Source organism: Gastrolobium bilobum, unplaced genomic scaffold, assembly GCF_033153095.1.
Source record: "Gastrolobium bilobum isolate Gb01-03AN ecotype WA unplaced genomic scaffold, APGP_CSIRO_Gbil_v1 utg82674, whole genome shotgun sequence".
In the NCBI taxonomy this organism is placed as follows: domain Eukaryota; kingdom Viridiplantae; phylum Streptophyta; class Magnoliopsida; order Fabales; family Fabaceae; genus Gastrolobium; species Gastrolobium bilobum.
Genome location: NW_026897937.1, coordinates 47,772 through 69,946, shown reverse-complemented (window position 1 = coordinate 69,946; position 22,175 = coordinate 47,772). Strand labels below are relative to the sequence as shown.

The 22,175-nt window shown below is 36.2% G+C and overlaps 2 protein-coding genes across 3 annotated transcripts; one reads left to right on the top strand and one right to left on the bottom strand.

The window, feature by feature from the left end:
* The first annotated feature begins 4,002 nt into the window (after window positions 1-4,002).
* Window positions 4,003-6,477, top strand: LOC133311580 (putative pentatricopeptide repeat-containing protein At5g08310, mitochondrial). The gene has a single exon (XM_061512639.1). The coding sequence runs from the start codon at window positions 4,003-4,005 to the stop codon at window positions 6,475-6,477; it is 2,475 nt and encodes an 824-aa protein (XP_061368623.1).
* Window positions 6,478-7,336: 859 nt separating this feature from the next.
* Window positions 7,337-19,192, bottom strand: LOC133311590 (E3 ubiquitin ligase BIG BROTHER-related). Of its 2 annotated transcripts, XM_061512653.1 has the most exons (7): window positions 18,811-19,192; window positions 17,432-17,783; window positions 17,297-17,337; window positions 8,603-8,644; window positions 8,385-8,506; window positions 8,197-8,305; window positions 7,337-7,776 (listed from the first exon to the last, which is right to left on the bottom strand). In XM_061512653.1, exons 1-7 carry the CDS (start codon window positions 19,126-19,128, stop codon window positions 7,726-7,728), a joined length of 1,035 nt encoding a protein of 344 aa, XP_061368637.1. In that variant the 5' UTR covers window positions 19,129-19,192; the 3' UTR covers window positions 7,337-7,725. The 2 variants fall into 2 exon arrangements, with proteins under 2 accessions (XP_061368637.1, XP_061368636.1); XM_061512652.1 differs by having other exon boundaries at window positions 8,385-8,644.
* Window positions 19,193-22,175: the final 2,983 nt, after the last annotated feature.

Below are 22,175 nucleotides of genomic sequence, written 5' to 3'. Positions count from 1 at the left end.
GCTGTTCGTTCTGTGTCATTGCTTCAACACACCCAAGAACAGTGCAGGTACTATTTATGTATATCTGCAACTGCAACTTTCATGATTAAGCCACTTAATGTTCTATAACATTCTTTGTTCTACATTCTGCTGATTTTTAATAAATGATGCATACTCTTTATCAATGATTTCTTTTTAAGAAAAGTAAAATTTCTGCAACACTAACACACTGAAAAGTGAAAATCTTATCTTTTCTTTATCTATAAAGAGAGTCATATGTGGTATAATATACTATGCATAAATAAATTATTTAAACTTTTTGTTCAGGAACCATGGGTAGGCCAAAGGAAGTTACGTTTTGGAATCTTGTTGATAAATTGGAAGATGGTACATTGCGATGCAAGCGTTGTAATCATGAGTTCAGGGGAAATGTTTCAAGAATTAAAGTGCACGTGCGTGCGAAAACAGGGAAAGGAATTAGGTTGTGTCCTGGAAATGTAGGAGTTGACAACAATGCTGTTGCCGGTGATCCACAAGGAGTTGACAACAATGTTGTTGCTGGTGATCCACAAGAAGTTGTAGATGAAAGAGTGGACAACAATCAGTGGCGTAGCCACGTTATATTTAGGTGGGGCCTGGGCCCCGCCTACATTTCAATAAATTTTATTTGTTATATATAATTATATAAATAATTATAATTGGGCCTAACTAAAATTGTAAGTTGGTCCTCGCTAAAATAGTAACAATGGTAACATACGAAGATTTGGAGCTGCTTTGCTTGTATGATCATATAACAAATTGCTTTCTTCTTCTTCTTTCATCTTTTTTCAATTAAGATTTTCTTCTAACTTTTTTTTTCTTATTCACTCTCACCACCCGGAACCCAACCATTCTGTGACAAGGTACAATGTTTTGTTCCTTTTTCAAGATTTTAGGAATACATATTCTTGGAATATGCATTGGTAATTATATTGTCCGCTCGGGAAAAAATTGATTTATATTTTTGAACCTTGTAAAAGAGAAATTCTTTGTTTTTGCTGACCATAATTATTTATTGGGTTTTTTAACATGAGTGAAATTCATTCCCCCTTTTTTTTATTTATAACTTTTTTTGTGCGGTTGTATTTATTAATTTTATTTCCTTTGAAAAATGGAGTGCTGGTTTATATTTATCTTTTTTTTAAAAAAAAATTATTTTAATGTAGAGTTAACAGGAATGAGAATTTTGGCTATTAATCAATGGAAATTGTTAAAGAGAAAAATAAATGAAGATATATGTATATATATGGAGTATGAAAATTTCTTGTATATATTCATTAACAACTTCTTTTTTTTGTATTTTTAAAAATTTTAAAATATCTACACATTGATTAAATGATTTATCTGGAACCAATGTCATTTAAATGATTTTAGACATTTGTTGCTGATTGTTCCATGTTTCTTTTTAATTGTGAAGTTTGTTGTCCCTCTACGTTGATGTTCTTCACATGTCACGACTAGGGGTATAAATGGGCCAAGTTAGACCAGGCTTTGACTTTGATAGCCTAAGCTTAAGCCTATGTAAAATATTTAGAGCCTATACTGACCTATTAGTCTATTAAAGACTTGATTTATAGGTCTAGCCTGACCTATTTTAAAAAACTAAAAAATCTAATTCAACTTATAAGGCCTACCAAGTTGCAAATTAAAGTTTATAGGCCTCAAACCAAATTAAAATATAAAAGATAAAAAAAAATATTCACAAAGATCACATGAAATAAATTTTCATTAATATCACATAAAATAAATTTCCATTAACATCATATGAAATAAATTCTCATTAACATCACATGAAATAATATTCATAAAGATCGTATGAAAATATTCATAAAAGTCACATGAAAATTTCATATATGTATATATGCATATAATTTGCACTTTCTTCACTAATTTAATTTTATGGGGAGAGATCATTTGACTCCAGAGTAAGACTTACAAGTCTTACTCCTCATCCTAACCGTTGATTTCCGTCCATCCAACGGTTACAATTTAAGAAGTTATATTAATTAATTAATTATTAATTACACTATAAATGACAACCGTTGATTTCCGTCCATCAACGGCTGAGATGGAGAGTAAGAGTTGTAAGTCTTACTCTAGAGTCAAATGATCCCTCCCCTAATTTTATATTATATTTTAAATTTTAAATAAATATTTTTTATTTGTTAAAGTAACATCAATCCTATTACTTTATAAATTTTAAGTAAACTTTTTTCATAATAGATTTGTATAATTACGAAAATATTTTGATAATTTGATATGTTAAACTTTTTAGCCACAGCTAACAATAAACCCTAGCTCTACCACTGACAACAATGCTGTTGCCCATGATCCACAAGAAGCTGCAGATGGAATGAGTTCACTTCAAGGAGTAACTATTCCTCCTATGGGAGGAGTTGACTACCCTGTTAATGCTGCCGGTTCAAGTAATCCACAGGATAGTTCAAGTAATCCACAGGCTGGTTTTAATGCTGCACTAAATGGTATTGCTAGCTAGTTTTTTTTAATTTGAATATCATTGCTTCTTTGTTTTTTTAATTTGAAAATTTATATTACTCCCAGAACTCAGGAAGTCTTACAAGGACTTGTAATTCGGATTAGGTTCATTATTTGCGATCAGCGATAAAGCTATTTTTTTTTATCGAGATACTCAACAAGTTGAGTAATGTCCAGGTTTCGGACCAGGTCGCCTCCCACAACTTGAACGTGGATGATTATGACTTGTCTCCTTTTGAGGAAAAGGGTCAAACCATACTGATCCTCCCTCGTCCTGCTGAGACCTATGTGACTGGGAACAACATGTCAAATGATGCTGTATCTAATGCCTGAATGTTTTAATGAAATCTTTCTTTGTATTAGAGATGAAAATAATCTGTGTTAACTCTTAGACCTTGTAACTATGCAGCTGCCTGTCCCCAACTCTTCCTCAAAGAAGTGGTTTATGTGTGAAAGAGGGAAGGACGTTTGAATAAGGCTCCAAATATTAATGATGTCATTTTGTATTATGTTACTCTTGTTCTTTTAACAGTTCTGAACTTTTTCATTTACTTCAGGAGTCCTGAACTTTTATATGAAAGGGGTTATCCTTCTGCATATTTTATTTAAGGCTGTGCGTCATAGAAAGGAGCAAAAATGTAGAGAAATAAAAACAGCAGTTGTTGAATTTAAACGAATTATTTGATTATAATCTTGAAGCTTCAGTTTACTTAGAAAGATAGTAAAACAAGAATTAATGGAGTGAGATATAAATTTGCGAACGATATGTCTGAACGGAGAAAAGCTATAAGAATGATAGAGGGATAGACTGTTTTTATTTTTATGTTCACAAAATTTAAAGACACTTTGATTTCCGTTCGAGAATGATGTCATTTTAGGCTCACGGGACTGAAAAAATCTTTTACCTTAATCTAATAGTTGGAATTAAAAATTTGAAATTTTTTTGAGTCGGTACAATGTGAGTTTTGAGAGTGTCAAAGGGCCTGTTTAGTGTGATGTATAAGGCTTGATAGTATAAGCTTATACTATAAGTTATGACATTTTCAGTTGTTTGGTGTGACCATCGTATAGTATAAGCTTATACAGCATGACCCATTTATACATCAAAATGATGTATAACTTAATCCGGCCTAGAAGTGGTGGATTAGGCCTGATAAGGGGTTGATGTATTAATATTGATTACAAGTACAATTCTCAAGAACTAATTTTTTTAATATTGAAAGATATTATCTTATACAATATCATACCAAACACTTGATAATATTAAAATTTAATCAGGTCTTATACTATCAAGTCTTATACTATCAGCCCTTATATTGTACTATGCACCAAAATGGGTAGTGCAGGAGAAAATCGAAATGAAATATGGAAAAAATATCGAGAAGTGTTGGATACACGAGTAAAATATTTTGAAGTGTCCCTCCACAAGTACCAAACTATAAAGAAGAATGAGAAAACAGGTAAGTTAACGACATCATCGTCAGCCTGATGGCATTCAAGTGTCTCAGGTTCTCCAAATTCCATTATTCTTGTTCCATTTCGTTCACCACTACCCATTCTGGTTATGGTTCTGATTCTTCCACACTTGTGGTGGTGGATACCCTCATCTCCATCTTCACCAAAGGACCCAACAGCGACATTAACACCACTGAACAACTGAACCGGGTGGCACCCATTCTCACCTCTCACCACGTGGAAACCGTCCTCACGCGCCTCCGCAGCTGGAAAGTCGCTCAAACCTTCTTCAACTGGGCCTCCAACCAACACCAACATGGCTATCGCCACAGTTGCTACACCTACAATGCCATGGCTTCAATCTTGTCCCGTTCCCACCAGAGCGCTCAACTCAAAACCCTCGCTAAAGACATCACAAATTCACCTTGTTCCTTTACCCCTGGCGCGTTGGGTTTCTTCATTCGGTGTCTGGGCAGCGTTGGGTTGGTGCAAGAAGCCAACGAGGTGTTTGATGAAATGAAAATGAAGGGTCTTTGCGCTCCCAATGATTATTGTTACAATTGTTTGTTAGAGGCTATATCAAAGTCAAAGTCAGAGTCTGGCTGCGTTGACTTGATGGAGAAGAGGTTAAAAGAGATGCGGGTGTTTGGGGGGGAAATTGATAAGTACACCCTGACCCCGGTGATGCAAGTTTATTGCAATGCACGCATGTTTGAACAAGCTTTGAGTATGTACAATATAATGCGGGAGAAGGGTTGGGTTGATGAACGTGTTTACTCTATGCTGGCCTTGTCTTTTAGCAAGTGGGGTGAGGTGGATAAGGCGTTTGAGTTGGTGGAGAGGATGGATGAACAAGGAATGAGACTAAATGAAAAGACTTTTTGTGTTTTGATTCATGGGTTTGTCAAAGAGTCCCGCGTGGATAAAGCCCTCCAGTTGTTTGATAAAATGCGCAAGGCTGGTTTCACTCCTCATGTTTCCTTGTGTGATGTTCTGATTGGAGGACTGTGCAGAAGTAAAGACACTCACAGAGCTTTGGCCTTGCTTTCGGAAATGAAGGAATTTGGTGTTCAACCTGATGTTGGAATCCTTACAAAGTTGATATCGTCTTTTTCGGACACAAGCATGATTGTCAGATTACTAGAAGAAATTCTGGAAGAGGAAGATGACCAAACTCTTGTTTTGGTTTACAATGCTGTTTTGACTGGTTATGTCAGTGACGGGTTGATGGATAAAGCTTATCACCTTCTTAAGATGATGATTCAAAGCAAATATAGTAGTACTGATGCCCAGATGGATACTTTCCTCAAGGTCAAGAGATTGGTTTTTCCGAATACCACTTCCTTTAGCATTGTAATTGATGGCTTCCTCAAAAGTGGTCAATTGGACCTTGCCCTGCACCTCTTCAATGATATGCAACGGTTTATTGGTAAACCAAATGTTTTGATTTACAACAATCTGATCAATGGTCTCTGCAATTCGAATAGATTGGAGGAAAGCCGCGAGCTCTTGAGCGAGATGAAAGAATCAGGAATTGAACCAACTCATTTCACTTACAACTCAATATATGGTTGCCTGTGTAAAAGAAAGGATGTTTTAGGAGCAGTCAATATGTTGAAGGAGATGCGGGCATGCGGTCATGAACCATGGATAAAACATTCCACCCTTCTTGTGAAAGAGCTATGTGATCATGGGAGGGCTGTAGAAGCACGTGACTTTCTTGACAAAATGGTTCAACAAGGTTTCCTTCCTGATATAGTTTGCTATTCTGCAGCAATTGGTGGCTTGATCAAGATTCAAGAAGTGGATCAAGCATTGAACTTATTCAGGGAGTTGTGTTCTCGTGGCCACTGTCCTGATGTGGTTGCATATAACATATTGATAAGGGGGCTCTGCAAGGCCAACAGAGTCACAGAGGCTGAAAATTTGTTGGATGAGATTGTTGAAAGGGGTCTTTCTCCCTCAGTTGTGACCTACAATCTGTTTATAGATAGTTGGTGCAAAAATGGTTCTATTGATAAGGCTATGGCTCTTCTTTCCAGAATGTCTGAAGAAGACAGGGAACCCAATGTCATTACATACTCAACTTTAGTGGACGGGTTATGCAGAGCAGAAAGGCCTGATGATGCTCTCTTGGTTTGGAATCAGATGGAAACAAAAGGTTGTCCTCCAAATCGAATTGCATATATGGCACTTATTCATGGTCTTTGCAAATGCTTTAGGCCAACTTCAGCACTTCGTTATTTTCGTGAGATGGAACAGAAAGAAATGAAAGCTGACTCCTTCATTTATGTTACATTGCTAAGTGCTTTTCTATCTGATCTGAATTTGACCTCTGCATTTGAGGTTTTTAAAGAGATGGTTGATTCAGGATATTTTCCAGAATCCCATGATAAAAATTACTCCATTGCAATAGATGCAATAGTCAAATTTTCTAAGGATCATAGAACGTCCTCAGGAATCCTAGTTCTAATGGAAGAGGGAAAAATTCCTACACATTTTATGTGAAATGTTGGAAGAGAAAAGTTAATCAAATGGAGTCAACCATTTCTTGCTATTGCTGAAGGAATAACATGTTGTACATGTTAAATTGATGGATTTGGGACAGAAATAAATGTACAGAAAAAAAAAAAAAAAAAAAAAAAAACACATCCGCGACAGTCCAGTAATAAGTTGCCTACTAAGAGAATGAGAGCTCTGGAATTAAGATATATGTTACTTGTCAAATTGGTGGCGGAAGAAGAATACCATTATAGATTTATAGCACTCTGATCGGATCTTGCTTTGGGTTTCCAGCGCTACATTCCATTATCATTGACAGCAGGTCGACGGAAGGGAGTTAGGGTGGCCTATTGCCTCCTCCTAAATTTCAAATCTATATTTTATTTTAATATATAGTCTCACTTCGATGATAAATTTTAAAATATATATCAATGCCCTGCTCTAAATTCTTTCGGTGCTGCTTGGAATTGCATACAATAGAGGAAAACAATCTTTTCATGGGATGATTTATATAGAAACAAGGTAGAATCTGGGCACCCAATTCTTTCGAAGGCAAATAATGAAGCAAAACTTAGAGAACCTAGTAGTATCTCAGTTCAATTGATTAATGAAAAATGCCATCGTAACACGGGGAGCAATCAAGAAACTCACTGTACGTCATTACAGCCATTGGTGACTTTTGTAACAGAAATTTGAGCCCATTACATCTCCGAAGTTCAACAACTAAATCAGATCCCCAAATTGAAGACAAGGATCAGGTCCCCTACAATTTTTCATTTAATTTGTTGTTTTACTTGTTTCTATTAATTTTATTTAATTTTTTTTAAAAAAAATTTGCGGCCACTTTACGTTCCCAGTAATCATATCCATAAATGAAATGCGGATCCCCACCCCACTTCCCAAAATCATTGGGACTATTAAATAATGCTTTGTTTGACATAAAACACCACTGTCACGAATCCCCTCTTGCAGTAGCAAGCCACAATAACTAGCCCAGTTTATCCCCTCAGACCCAGTAAATTAAGAACTGCAGAAAAAAAAAAAATGACGACTATAGTGTCAGTCATTTCATTTAAAAAAGACACAATCCAGAGAGCTGATTCCAAGTGTAACATGTTACATTACTGAAGGAGCTGGATACAACAAAGCACAGACTATCTCCACAACATGGCAATGCTACTAAAATAAGAGATAATAGCCCCCAACTTGCATAAATTTTCTTCAATTTGAAGCGAAGAGCAGCTATTAATCCACCTACAAGCTGCTCCCAGACGCAGATACCTCAGTACTGCAAACAGGGCAAACCTGCAGACAAAGAACCCACGGTTACGCCACAGCTTCTCCACTGCAAATAACTCTCAAGAAACTAATTCAAATTTGATCAAAATGACAGGGCAATTTATGAATTATTGATACATGTTACCATTAGATTTTGTAAATGGGACATCTGAACTAGTAGAAAACTAGACATTTATCATGATATTTAAGCAAAAAGGGAGATTCATGAAATAAGTAAAGATATGCTGTGTCCTGAAAATGAGGCGGAACAATCATCCATGCTTCACCTCTACTAACTTAAAGTGGTCTAAAACCTGATTTGTTCTTTTAATAGGTGGCAACAGGGTAAATAGACATGTGATTTATTCATATTTCAAGCCAAAAAGGATTTGCCAATAAGGCGTGCCTTAGTGATAAAAACATTATTGAGGAAGGGTATAATCATACCTTGTTTATTTTCAACCAGTTGTTAATGCACTCAGGATGGTAAAGATGTTTGCAGGAAAGAACTGTCAAGGACTCACCATCCTCATAGTCCACCCGGCAAATGACGCACCTGAAACAGGAATGCAAAAATAAGGAACCATGGTATATCATGATTACAGCTAAGGTTAGAAGTAACAATTTGCACATACGAATCACTGCTTCCATGTTGATCACTCCCGGTCTTGTACTTCACCGAAGGCAAACAGGCAATAGTATCAGTTGAAAGACCTCTGCTCTCAGTTCCAACTACTTCACCCAATGCAAGTAGTTCCTGAAATAATTTGAATCTTACTATTAAAACATGAGATGAAAGTGTACAGGGAGGATGTGGGGCATGAAACAAACTTCCGGTATATATTAAAGTCACCTCATATGAAAGTTCATCTGGATCAACATCCTCCCATGCATCCTGCAGAATCAGGTAGTCAATTAGAAGCATTTATAGAATTGAGTTAACAGTAGCACATGAGTTGTACGGTTAAATGCTACAATCCAAAAAAAGAGTAGCAAAATCAATCCAGCATGATTAAAGTGTGATATTACAAAGACACATTAATGTTGAAGCAGCCAATCTCACACATGGCACAGATAGATAAGAATATTTCTAAGCCAATCTTAAGTGCATCACACATTTAATAAATAAGAATATAAGATGAAGTAACATCAGCAATAGCAATTTTGACTTAAAATCGAAGCAATTAAGCATATTGTTGGTCCAAAGATATTAATATGCCCTCAAACTTCGGGAGTAAATGCTCACGAGGGAGTATTTTAGAGTAGCGGGCTAGGACACAGCAACAGGGACTGTAATAGCAGCCACTATTCTAAAAAGGGAGACAAAGTCCATGTTTTAACATCACTAAAACCCACCGTCATCGTATGTGCTGCACCTAATCCAGGAACTCTAGGTCCATCGTCATTCACAAATAAATTTTTAAGGAATTATTGATGGCAAACTTGCAAATTTAGGTCCATTGCACAGAGGTGGGGCTTCAGATCCTCAACCGTAATTCAAATTACTATGGGCCTTGCTACTTCTCCCTCAACCAGTTCCAGCCTTTCTCTGCTAGCTTTTTCCTTGAGCAGATGCTCCCCTGTTTGTTCCGTTAGGTATTGCTCTGTCTTGCAACTCTTTCGTTCCTTTTTTCCCCTCTTCCATTGGTCTCCTGTTTTATAGTTTTTTCTAGTTACTAGTTAGGATTTAGAAACTTAGTAGTAGTTACTGAATTTTTTATGGTACAGACTTTATAAACTATAGTATTATCAATTTTTATTCTTTACAAATTATAAAAGTTTTTTTCAATGTTGTGACTTTCTTTGATATAGCAAGAGCAGTCTCCTTTGTCACAAAGATAAGCCCTGGACGATAAATGGTCCCCACCATAACCTGTCATCCAATGGCTTTGGTTGCATCCTTATTTGTTTCCAGTGCAAAAGCTGTGCCCTAAATAGCAGACCTCTAATTTTAAATACAAATTATTTATCAAAGTTTGGCTAAATTACATATGTGATAAAGCATTCACAGTAAACAACAGCAAAAAAAAAATCACATGATATTAAACATAATTCATAAATGAAACAAAAAAGATAAAATGCTTCTCACCAATTTAATCATTAAGGAATGTTAGTTCTTAAATATTTAAGACCTGCCTCAAGAATCCACCAGCATAATATTTTTCAAAAGATTCATTTTACGAGCAAAAACATATGTGACCGACATTTAAAATTCCTATAAGAAATTAATCTCATCTCACCATATGGAAATAATCATTAAGATGATCAAAGTGTATATTAATTGGCAAAAGAAACACATGTATAATTGTGCATGTGCATACTATTTTCACTGTTCTGTGAGCACACATATGCATGCAGAAACTTGTTTCCAATAAAGGCAGTAAGCAATTAAGTTCAACCAATCTATCATTTAGGAAAGTTTAACCCTTCAACTTTGCTTCACATGTATATTTTCCAGGGCAGTTTATACACATGAATATTTCACAATGTCTCAATTGCCCTTCTATCTGACCATGTTAAAACCAATAAAAGGAACCTAACAAATAAGCATCATATGACCAAATAACAGCCTTTAACCATGCAACCATATGAACAGATCTCTGTAAGAAATTTAGGTTTGAAAATGAAGCTGGGTGAAATATATCCAGAGCCACCAGAGTTAATTTGGTGCAATTAAATAATTTACAAATTTTTGGCGTATGCACTATACTATCATGAATGGAAGATGAAAAAAACAGTTGATGACCGTAGAACAATTGACACTCAGCAATTTGAGACCGATTTGACTTCTAAACCATTGATTCCCTCTTGCTACCACATAAAACCACTATATCAATGTAATCACAATCAAAGTTGACAATTTTAGTTGGAATGATCTCCCCTTCCTAAGGGTCTCTCGGTCTTATAAAGTCCTATAGCACTCCTCCCCCGGCCTTAGGTAGATCCATAATGACATCAAATTCAACTTGTAGAAAATCAGAATTCAAATATGTTTCCGTTTTTATTTCCTATTAATTAGGATTGATTATGATTGATTAGTCATCGTTGAGTCATTCTTAGCGATTCTTTCTTGTATAAATACACACTCATGTAATTTATTCAATATCAATATACATAAACCTTTTTTCAATATGGTATCAAGAGTGGGTTCGTTCCTACCCTAAATCAGCCACCTTTAAGGCTGAAATCATCCAAAAAACAACCCAAACACAATCCAACCTAAACCCAAATCCCAGAAACCATACCTACAGACCTCCAATCGAGAAGGTAGAGGTACCATTCAACTCAGAAGGCTCCGACGAGTTGAACGCCGCCAGACCCGTCGCTGTCAGACCGCCCACGCGCCGCCACACGGGCGGCCACTCTCCAGCGCGTGTAGTCCACGCGCCGCCTTCCCGGACTCTTTTTCCGGCGCGAGCTGCCTAGATCACCTCGTCGGCCTCTTCTGTCCCTGTTCCAGTGGTTAGATATAAAATCGGAAAAAAAAAAAAAAAAAAATTGGGTGCACGGTCAAACCTTCACTTTCTATTCATGGCTTCCTCTAATCGTTCTTCTGCCTCCTCATTTGCCCCAAATTCTCAGCCCTCTGGAGACAACTTAGGTTTGCAGATCACTTATGACCGGTTGAACGGTAAGAATTTTCTGCAATGGTTTCAATCGGTTAAGTTGGTCATCCGGGCAAAGGGTAAGATGGGCTATCTCGAGGGAAAAATTAAGAAACCTACTGAGGATTCTCCTGATTATGACAATTGGGAGACTAATAATTCCTTGGTCATGGCTTGGCTGACTAATTCCATGGAACCACAGATTGGCCAAACCTATTTGTTCTTCGATACTGCCAAGGAAATTTGGGATGTTGTTCAACAAAATTACTCAGATCTGGAGAATACCTCTCAAGTCTTTGAACTGAGAAATAAGTTGAGAGACTTTCGTCAAAGGGGTATGACTATTACTGAATATTTTACTGCACTAACAAATTTATGGCAGGAATTGGATCTTTATTATGCATCCGATCTTAAGGGATTGGAAGCGAATACCCAATTTAAAAAACACTTGGAGAAGGAAAGACTACATGATTTCCTTGCCTGACTCAACCGAGATCTTGATGAGGTTCGTGGTCGAATATTGGGGCAGCGACCGTTACCCTCACTTGCTGACGCCTTTGCTGAAGTTCGTACAGAAGCCAGTAGACGAAGAGTTATGCTGGGAGAAAAGGAGTCGATTGATAAGTCTGATGATATGTCTGCATTAGCTGCCAACCATACCATTGACCGTTCCTCTGGAGAATCAAAACGGGATGGTCGTCCATGGTGCACCCACTGCAATAAAATTGGTCATACCCGTGAGAAATGTTGGAAAATCCACGGGAAACCTGCAAATTGGAAGCCAAAAGGACAAAATAAAGGTCGTGCATATCAGGTCTCTACTGATGACAAGGTTGATGAGCCTCATGCATCCTCTGACTCTGATGGTGTCTTTCTTAGCAAGACTCAGTTTGAACAACTTCAGAGACTTTTGACTCAACCTCCCAAGGCCACTAGTAATGTGGTCCAGCAAGGTACAACTTTCCATGTTGATAGTCAAAATTATTGGATCCTTGATTCTGGAGCCTCTGATCATATGACAGGTAATCTTGGCTTGTTTTGTTCATACACTCCATATTCTGAACCTTCTCGGGTCAAGATCGCCGATGGCAGTTTTTCCCAGATTGCGGGACACAGAACCATTAAACTTTCTGAGCTGATTAATTTGACATCAGTTCTTTATGTTCCTTCTCTGGCTTGTAATCTCATTTCCATAAGCAAGCTGACTTCTGAGTTGCATTGTTTTGCTAAATTCTTTCAACATGGTTGTGTTTTTCAGGAACATGACTCAGATAGGATGATTGGCAGCGCTAGAGAGGATGGTGGACTTTACTACTTTGAGGAGGATGTGACTCATGAAGCTGTTTTCTTAGAAAAAAACTCTCTATTTCCTTTTGATTCATGTAATGATGTTATGTTGTGGCACCGTAGGCTAGGCCATCCAAATTTTATTTATCTTCAGAAGTTGTTACCAAACTTGTTTATTAATAAAAATCCTAGTTTGTTTTCTTGTGATATTTGTCAACTTGCCAAGCATACTCGTGCTCATTATCCTTCTAAAGTTCACCATGACTCTTCCCCATTTTCCTTAATTCACAGTGACATATGGGGTCCAGCCCGTGTTAAAAATATTTCAGGTACTCGATGGTTCATTACCTTCATTGATGACCATTCCCGAGTTTGTTAGGTATATCTTCTAAAGGACAAGTTCGAGGCTGCATCCGTGTTTAAAAAATTCCATGCCATGGTTCAAACCCAATTCCAAGTTGCTATACAAATTCTTCGTACAGATAATGGCAAAGAGTATTTTAACTCTATTCTTGGAGAATATCTTTCCCAACATGGCATCCTTCACCAAAGCTCGTGTCCTGACACACCCCAACAAAACGGAGTTGCGGAAAGAAAAAACCGACATCTCCTTGAAGTTGCTCGAGCTCTTATGTTTACCACGAGTGTTCCTAAATATCTTTGGGGAGAAGCAGTTCTCACTGCCTCATATCTGATAAATAGAATGTCATCTCGCATTCTAAAATTCCAGTCTCCTCTTTCTAGTCTTTTACGTACCTTCCCTTCCTTCCGAGGCGTCTCCTCCTTACCTCTCAAGTTATTTGGTTGCGTTGTATTTGTCCATATTCCCTCTCATCAAAGGTCTAAGCTTGATCCTAAGTCTCTCCGGTGTGTCTTTATTGGTTATTCTCCTACTCAACGTGGCTATAAGTGTTATTCACCCTCTCTTCGTAAGGTCTTTGTCTCTATGGATGTCACCTTTTATGAGAATGACCCTTTCTTCCCCTTGACTTCTCTTCAGGGGGAGTCTATAGAAACAGATGAAGATCAGTCATGGGAACCTACTAATACCACAGTATTACCTCTACTTTTGGAAACAGAAGGAGCTACAGAATCCTCACCAACAGGAGCCTCCTCAAAATGGGGACAAATTTATAGCAGGCGAAAGCCTCCTCAAAGTGTGAATAACCCAGAGCCTCTACACTGCCAAGATTCTAAACCATGTTCTAGTTCCAGCACCCCAACACTTGAGTGCCATGGTGAAAATGATCTACACTTGCCTATTGCTCTCAGAAAAGGTACTCAATCTTGTACTACTCATCCTATTTCTAATCATATTTCATATGGAAAGTTGTCCCCAGGGTTCCGTGCTTTCAATACTATGTTGGATAGTACAAAGATACCGAGAAATATACATGAGGCTCTCGATGATCAAAAATGGAGGGATGCTGTCTTTGAAGAAATGAATGCTTTAGACAGAAATGAAACTTGGGAGATAGTGACCCTACCCAAGGGAAAACAGGCAGTAGGATGCAAATGGGTGTTTACACTGCCAAGATTCTAAACCATGTTCTAGTTCCAGCACCCCAACACTTGAGTGCCATGGTGAAAATGATCTACACTTGCCTATTGCTCTCAGAAAAGGTACTCAATCTTGTACTACTCATCCTATTTCTAATCATATTTCATATGGAAAGTTGTCCCCAGGGTTCCGTGCTTTTAATACTATGTTGGATAGTACAAAGATACCGAGAAATATACATGAGGCTCTCGATGATCAAAAATGGAGGGATGCTGTCTTTGAAGAAATGAATGCTTTAGACAGAAATGGAACTTGGGAGATAGTGACCCTACCCAAGGGAAAACAGGCAGTAGGATGCAAATGGGTGTTTACAATAAAATTCAATGCAGATAATAGCATCAACAGATACAAGACAAGATTGGTTGCAAAGGGTTTCACTCAGACTCATGAGATAGATTATCATGAGACTTTTGCTCCGGTTGCTAAAGTCAATACCATCCGAGTTCTCTTATCTCTTGCTGCTAACCTAGATTGGCCTCTGCAACAGATAGATGTGAAGAATGCATTCATAAATGGTGACTTACATGAAGAAGTATATATGGATCCTCCACCTGGTTTTGAAAAGGGAAATGGATCAGTGTAAACTAAAAAAGTCTCTATATGGATTGAAACAGTCTCCAAGAGAATGGTTCGACAAATTCACACAAGCAGTCAAAAGAAGAGGCTTCATTCAAGCACAGACTGATCATACTCTCTTCCACAAACACTCTAAGGATGGTAAAATTGCTATTCTTATTGTATATGTAGATGATATAATTCTTACAGGTGATAATATTGAGGAATTGAACACCTTGACGAAATTTCTAGCAACTCAATTTGAACTCAAAGATCTTGGCACTCTCAAATATTTCCCTGGTATGGAAGTTGCTAGGAGCAAAACAGGCATCACTCTCACACAAAAGAAATATGTTCTAGATCTTTTGTTGGAAACAAGAATGTTAGGGTGTAAGCCTGCTGAGACACCTGTGGAACCTAATACCAAGTTGGGTATTGAAGATGGGAATGGGGTGGATAAAGAACAATATCAGCGATTGGTTGGTAAACTAGTTTACTTATCTCATACGCGTCCTGACATTGCCTTTGCGGTGAGTATGATTAGTCAATTCATGCACTCACCCAAGGAGAAGCATCTTAGTGCAGTCTATAGGGTGCTTAGATACCTCAAGAACACTCCAGGAAGAGGATTATTCTTTAAAAAAGGGTATAAAAGGACAATTGAAATCTACACTGATGCAGATTGGGCAGGCTCATCAGTAGACAGGAGATCTACCTCAGGCTATTGCACCTATGTGTGGGGAAATCTTGTTACTTGGAGAAGCAAAAAGCAAATAGTGGTTGCAAGAAGTAGTGCTGAAGCAGAATTTCGAGCTTTAGCTCATGGAGTTTGTGAAGGAATCTGGTTAAGAAGACTTCTTCAAGAGTTGAAGATTTCATATTCCCTACCAATAAAACTATATTGTGACAACAAGGCAGCTGTTAGCATTGCTCAAAATCCTGTGCATCATGATCGAACAAAGCACGTGGAAGTTGATCGTCACTTCATCAAAGAAAAATTAGATGATGGAAGTGTGCGTATGATATATGTTCCAACCAAAGAGCAAACTGCAGATATCCAAGGGCCTACACCGTCCAGCATTCAAAGACTTGATTGGCAAGTTGGGAATGATCAACATTTACCTCCCAACTTGAGGGGGAGTGTAGAAAATCAGAATTCAAATATGTTTCCGTTTTTATTTCCTATTAATTAGGATTGATTATGATTGATTAGGATTGATTGTGATTAGGATTGATTAGTCATCGCTGAGTCATTCTTAGCGATTCTTTCTTGTATAAATACACACTCATGTAATTTATTCAATATCAATATACAGAAACCTTTTTTCAATACAACTACTGGGTCATCTTTACAGGCAGAAACTACGGATAACGTGCCTGAGAAAGTCATAGAACTGTAACGTAACAGCTGCAGATGATTGAAATCCAAGTAGATCAAAAGGTAAAACAAGCAAGAATAAAGAACATCATCGAATTTACCACTTTTAACCCCAGCTGAAGCAAAACAGCAAAGATTCATAGTTTTCATAGACAAGAACAACGAAGAAGAAGAAAATGCAGGTAATGGGGACGTGATCTCAAAACTGGATATCATGGGCTTTAAAAAAAGGCTGATGAAAAATCTTGGGGATTATATTGACAAAATAGCTTCAAAAAGTGAGATAATTAATGCATACAGTAGTGGGTGTATGCAGAAGAAGCAAACACAGTCATAGGGTCCTACTATGGATCTAATGATGCTAATCCAATGGCCTCATGGACTAGCATCAGCACCAATTTTTTGTCTACTTTCAAAATAGATACGCATCTCTGCAGTCGTGGATAAAAATGTGAATCACATGAAAGTATGGAACCAATGAACCAGATTCTGTTAATAATATGGACGATATTCAGACAGCAGGTCCACCAGAAACTAAGATATTTTGCAAGTTGTCACTACTATTCTTGGTTCTTTCTACATCAGGATTCAGGAAACTATATGCAGATGAGACAAAGTTGATGGGAGTTCTGTATGTTGTTTATTTTGAGATAAAAGAGCTTCGTGCAATCCTAGGAATCCATGCCAAGCAATGCATAATTTTGTGTACTTTAGCCACTACCTTTTTGGCCTCCAGAAGGGGGAACAAGAAACAAAAATATATTCTAGAACTTAGAATGAACTAATAGATTTTCCACGCCATGGTATCTACAATATCATATAAAACATCCTCAACTACAATACATAAATCATTAAGTCAACATTATATGAATTTAGTCTTATCCATAACAAGTAAGATAGATGTAAATGAAATCAACTAAGTAATACTAACAAAGTTTTGAAGGAAGTAAATGTTAATATGTCCATAACTAAACTGAATACCTCCACCCAGTGTACCATTTTCCTAATAACCATGAAATATTACCTTATTAATATGGTACTGAGGTTTCACACCTTTTAAATGTTTGGTATACCATCCATGTGTATGTCTGAGTGCACATAAAAAAAAGATATGTCCATGAGTATGTGTGCATGCACATACAAATAAAATAGAGATTTTACCTGAGAATTAGCACCATGCTCATCTGTGTCCTCAACCTCCCCTATAATTGAAAATGAAATAGTGGTTCTAACCGGATAATTTCAAAAAATAAAATAAAAATCCTCAGATTTACATTCATAGCCAAGAAAACTTACGATCATTTATCCCAGCAAGAGCCAACAGTCTAGCTGCCATTTCCCTCTCTTCAGCCTCTTGTAATGCTCTTGCATAGGCTTCATCATTTGAAAATACATCTGGGTCATACTCAATGATGGGATTATCATGTTCTCCGGCACTACCATGAGCGTTGACATCAAATGCATCTTCATTCTCATATTCCTCCTCATTATCATCTTCATCCTCATCCTCATCCTCATCCTCATCCACATCAGTGCCGTCATGTAGATCATCAAAATCATCCCCATCATCATGCAAATAGCTTCCACCTTCCCAACTTCCATAGTCGCTTCCTTCATTATTCAGTCTCAGCATCATATATGCTCTTTCCTATTTAACAGTTAAACCACACAATATAAACCAGAAAGAGTAAGAAAATCAAAAGAAAAATCAACTGTATTTGTGATACATGACTTTAGAGTTAGCATGTGTTGAGTATATTAGACTGCGCCTGTCTGTAAATATACTTGTAGTTCACTTGGTTTATTAGTATAAATAAACACGTAGGGAGCCTAACGAAAACTAGTGCATGTGCATCCCATTATACAACAACATTCATTCCTTATCTTTCATGCTCTTTCTCTCTGTCTATAGATTTCTACATGGTATCAAGATTTAGGATATAAAACCTAGGTCAGCTGTCTAGGGTCCTTCCATTGTGGGACTGGTTGGGTTTTGTGTGATCAAGCTCGGGGAGGGTGATCAACATTAGAAAGGTTATTTTTAAATAATGGGAGGTTTCTATGTTTGAGGCACAAAGTTCCTGGCGAGAAGTTTGTCTTTCATTTTTTCTCTCTAAAGAGGAAACTGCTCAATGGATAGTCGTTAATTTTATACAGCTAAGCTAAATCGGCACAGCTTCGTCACACACAGACGTAGCTATTTGATAAAGACATGTGGAATTGTAAACAAAGAATGCAAGTCAGGGACATGCAGGTGCTATTTTATGTATTGAAATTCATAAATATAATAAAGAATTACATTTTAATACACTTTCAGTAAAACTAAATTTCCTTAGCATAGATATTAACGACTGGTATCTTCATGTCCTTGGGCTGCTATCATTAAATACATATACAGTAGAGAAACAATGATAGTCCATGCTCCACTGCTAGCTATGACAGCGAGAAGCGTAAGTGTCAGAAATTTTTGGTAAGGAGTATGGGGTTTAAGCAGTTTTTAGCATTCTGATGAAGAAAATAATTTTGATTATTTAATATTCGTATTGAACTTGATCAATTTTAATTGCTAAAGATTATAATTGACTTGATTCTCGTTTCCTTACCCACCAAACACACACAAAAAAAGGAATAAAGAGAAACAAGTAATAGAATCGAAAGAAGAAGAAGAAGGGAACCTGTTCCTGAAGGGTTCGGGCAAGGGCGAGGTCAGCATCGACCTGGCTGAGATTAGCGAAAGGGGTTCTTGAAGGTTGGCGTGCGGTGGGTACAGATCCAGTTGGTTCTTCATCATCTTCATCTCGATCTTCTTCTTGTTCTTCCACTTGTTCTTGCATGTGTTCCTCGCCATTCAAATTAGAAATTTCTTCTTCAGGGCTTTGATTGTTGGATTTGACTTCTCCTCCACCTCCTGAACCCACTTTGGTGGTGGCGGTGGTGTTATTGTCGGTTGCGGTGGTGTTATTGGTGGTGGCGGTGGTGGTGTCGTTTTCCATGGGAACGAAGAAGAAGAAGAACACAGAGCGTGCAACAGAAAAATTAGACGAAAACGAAGATGGACGAATCCTAGAATCAATGACAGAGAATATTAATATATAAATACTCGGGGTTATTATATTTTCAAATTTTTTTAATTAAATCTTAATTATTAATTTTTGTTAATTTAATAATTATGATTTATTATATAATATTTATTAATTAATATTTAATAATAATATATTATATTTATAATTTATTTTCATTTATAATTTCTTTTTTGGAGTTACCCAACTCTAATTATCTCTTTGCGACGAGTTGGCTCTCTCCGGTATCCCCACGAGCTTCGACTCTTTGAGCCGGCTATGGGACTAATCTGGAGTGCTCATTTATAATTTCTTCCAACTATATTTTAATGCTTAATTTTCATTAATTAATAGTTATTATTTATTATAATATAATTGTAAAAATTTATAAATAAAAATAGATTATAAGTATAATTTTTTTCAATTTTAATTTTTAAAAAATTATAACAGTTAAATTAACAACAATAAATAATTAAAATTTAGTTGTAAAAATTTGTAAATAATTTATAAATATAGTTTTTCACGTAAATATTTATTAATAAATATAATTAAAATTTAAATAAGTAAATAAATTGGGGAATGGAGGTGACTTAGAAAGAAGCAGCAAAAGGAAGAAAACGGCAACGAAAATCAAAACCAAAAAGAAAAGGTCGACGAAGAAACACACACAGTCTGTGGGCTCCACAGGTTTCGACAAAGCGTCCGTCCATGCTTACGGGTCCCACACCATATCAACGGCTTCCATTGCGGATTCCCATTTACTTCAAACTTGAAGAAAAAAAAAAAGACGCAAACAAATATAGTTTTTTTAATGATAGTCTAAGACAATATAGTTAAAGCATCAATCGAATTTAATTTAGATTTTATCTTAGATACGATTTTTATTATTACTTTCGTGTATAGGGAGAAATTTTTTCCATTTCTCATTTTAATATAGGAAAAAGTGTGTATTATTTTAAAAAATGTAAAGTTGTGTCATTTTAAATAAGAGAAAGAGATAGATCATTGAAAAAAGAGAGTGAACAAAAAAAAATAAAGATGTAAGTCTCACTTCTTTATAAGAGTGAAATGACACAAGTTATGTCTTTTTAAAAAGATAAATATTTTTTTCTTTTTGAGAATATTCCAGCTATCTATAAATTTTAATAAAAAAAACAATGACTAGCAATTAAAATAATTATTTTCTTTATTTTGTTCTTTAATACGGTAATTAAAAATTATATAATTATGATTAAGGCTAATCAATATTTTATATAGACCATCGTGATATTAATTATGAATTCATCATTAAAAATTATAAATATTTGAAGTATTCTAACATGTTTTATATTAAAATAAGGCATGAGAAAATGCTCTCAATGTACTAATGTAAAGAATAAATAAAAGTGGTGGATAATTGATAAAAATGAATTCATGATTTAAAATCCTCACATGTTAAATTATTGGCCTTAGCGTAGCTTTTATATGTTTGGCTAACTCACCAAAAACTCAGTTTAACACCTCGGTCAAGAATATTTTCATTCCATATACTCTAGAGCTACGATCTCATCTCGAGTAATTTTGTTAAAATAAATCATTGTATAATTTCTTTTCGTGAATTTGATTTAAATCGTTCTTAAAAAATATCCACAGGTACTAAACTCAAAAAGAATAGAAAAAGACTTCCTTCGATGAAATGGTCGTTTGACCCCATCACGGGAAAGATACGCACTATTTAAAGCCACTACTAAATAAAATTACTTTGCCCCCACAGTATAAAAATTAACACTTTACCCTCGTATGTTTTGTTACATTATCAGATAGTTATCCATATTTTCTATGCATTAAAGCCACATTAGAGTTATTAAGAGTTTTTTTTTTATATAAAAAAATTCACTACCAAAATTCCTCGCTTTGAAAAATGAAATGATAATTTGGTGCTAATTAACTGTACTCTATGTAAATCTATAATGGTTAAAGCTTACCGAATTGAATAGGATTCCATGTTTAAAAGAAATAGAGAGGTTATAAGAACAGATAGATAAGATTACATTAGACATGATTTTTGGGATTTTAAGAAATTGTCATTTTTTTTTATAAAAGTGGTGGACAAAGTCCAAAAGAAACTACAAAGAGAGATGTTGCATTTCAGAAGTAACATGCTCCATCGTCAATTTAGATATAACTACATTCCAAAAAGGAAGAATGCTAGCTTGGGGAGAAGAAATATACACTGGCTCCTCAACATGGAAAGAAAAATCAAGCTTGGCTAAACTATCCGCACAATTATTAATCTCCCTAGGAACATATTCCGGATGAAGACAATCAAAGACTTGAGCATCACTTTTAATATGATTAGTTAGAGAGGAGTAACCACAAATAGCTGATTGGGTCTTTGAGCAAAGCAAAGCTTATTTGGAATCACATCTAAGCCAAATATTAGAGCAATTTAGATTACTAGCAAGAATTAAACCTTGCAGCAAATCCCATAATTCAGCTTCCAAAGCGGAACAAGGGCCAATATTAAAGACAAAGCCACTCATCTAATCTCTAGAGGAAGAATAAATAAAACCACCACAAGCACCTTTGTTACTAGATGTGTTGAATGCTCCATCCACAAACAATTTGGCGCTAGTTTGGTGATTATTCTGCCCAGAAAAGCAATAAAAACTAGGCAAGACAAAATTATCAGTAAAAGGAGTAGCTCCATTGCAATTCTTCATATCAATCGGGTAAAAGAGAATACGATGGTTAGGATCTTGAGGTTTAGAGAAATTCTCTTCGTGAACAGTAGGGTTTCTCCTTTGCCAAAGAAACCAACATGTCATATAAAACGCTTCCTTCCAAGAAGGCCAAAAGTTGATGGAGATGGACTGAAGAGATTAAGTTTGGACCAAGTTTCACAATCTGCAGAGAAGAAATTAAGAGTGATATCTTCAGCAAATCATCTCTCCCAAATATTTCTAACAAAACTAAAGTCTTTAAGAGTATGGATGATAATT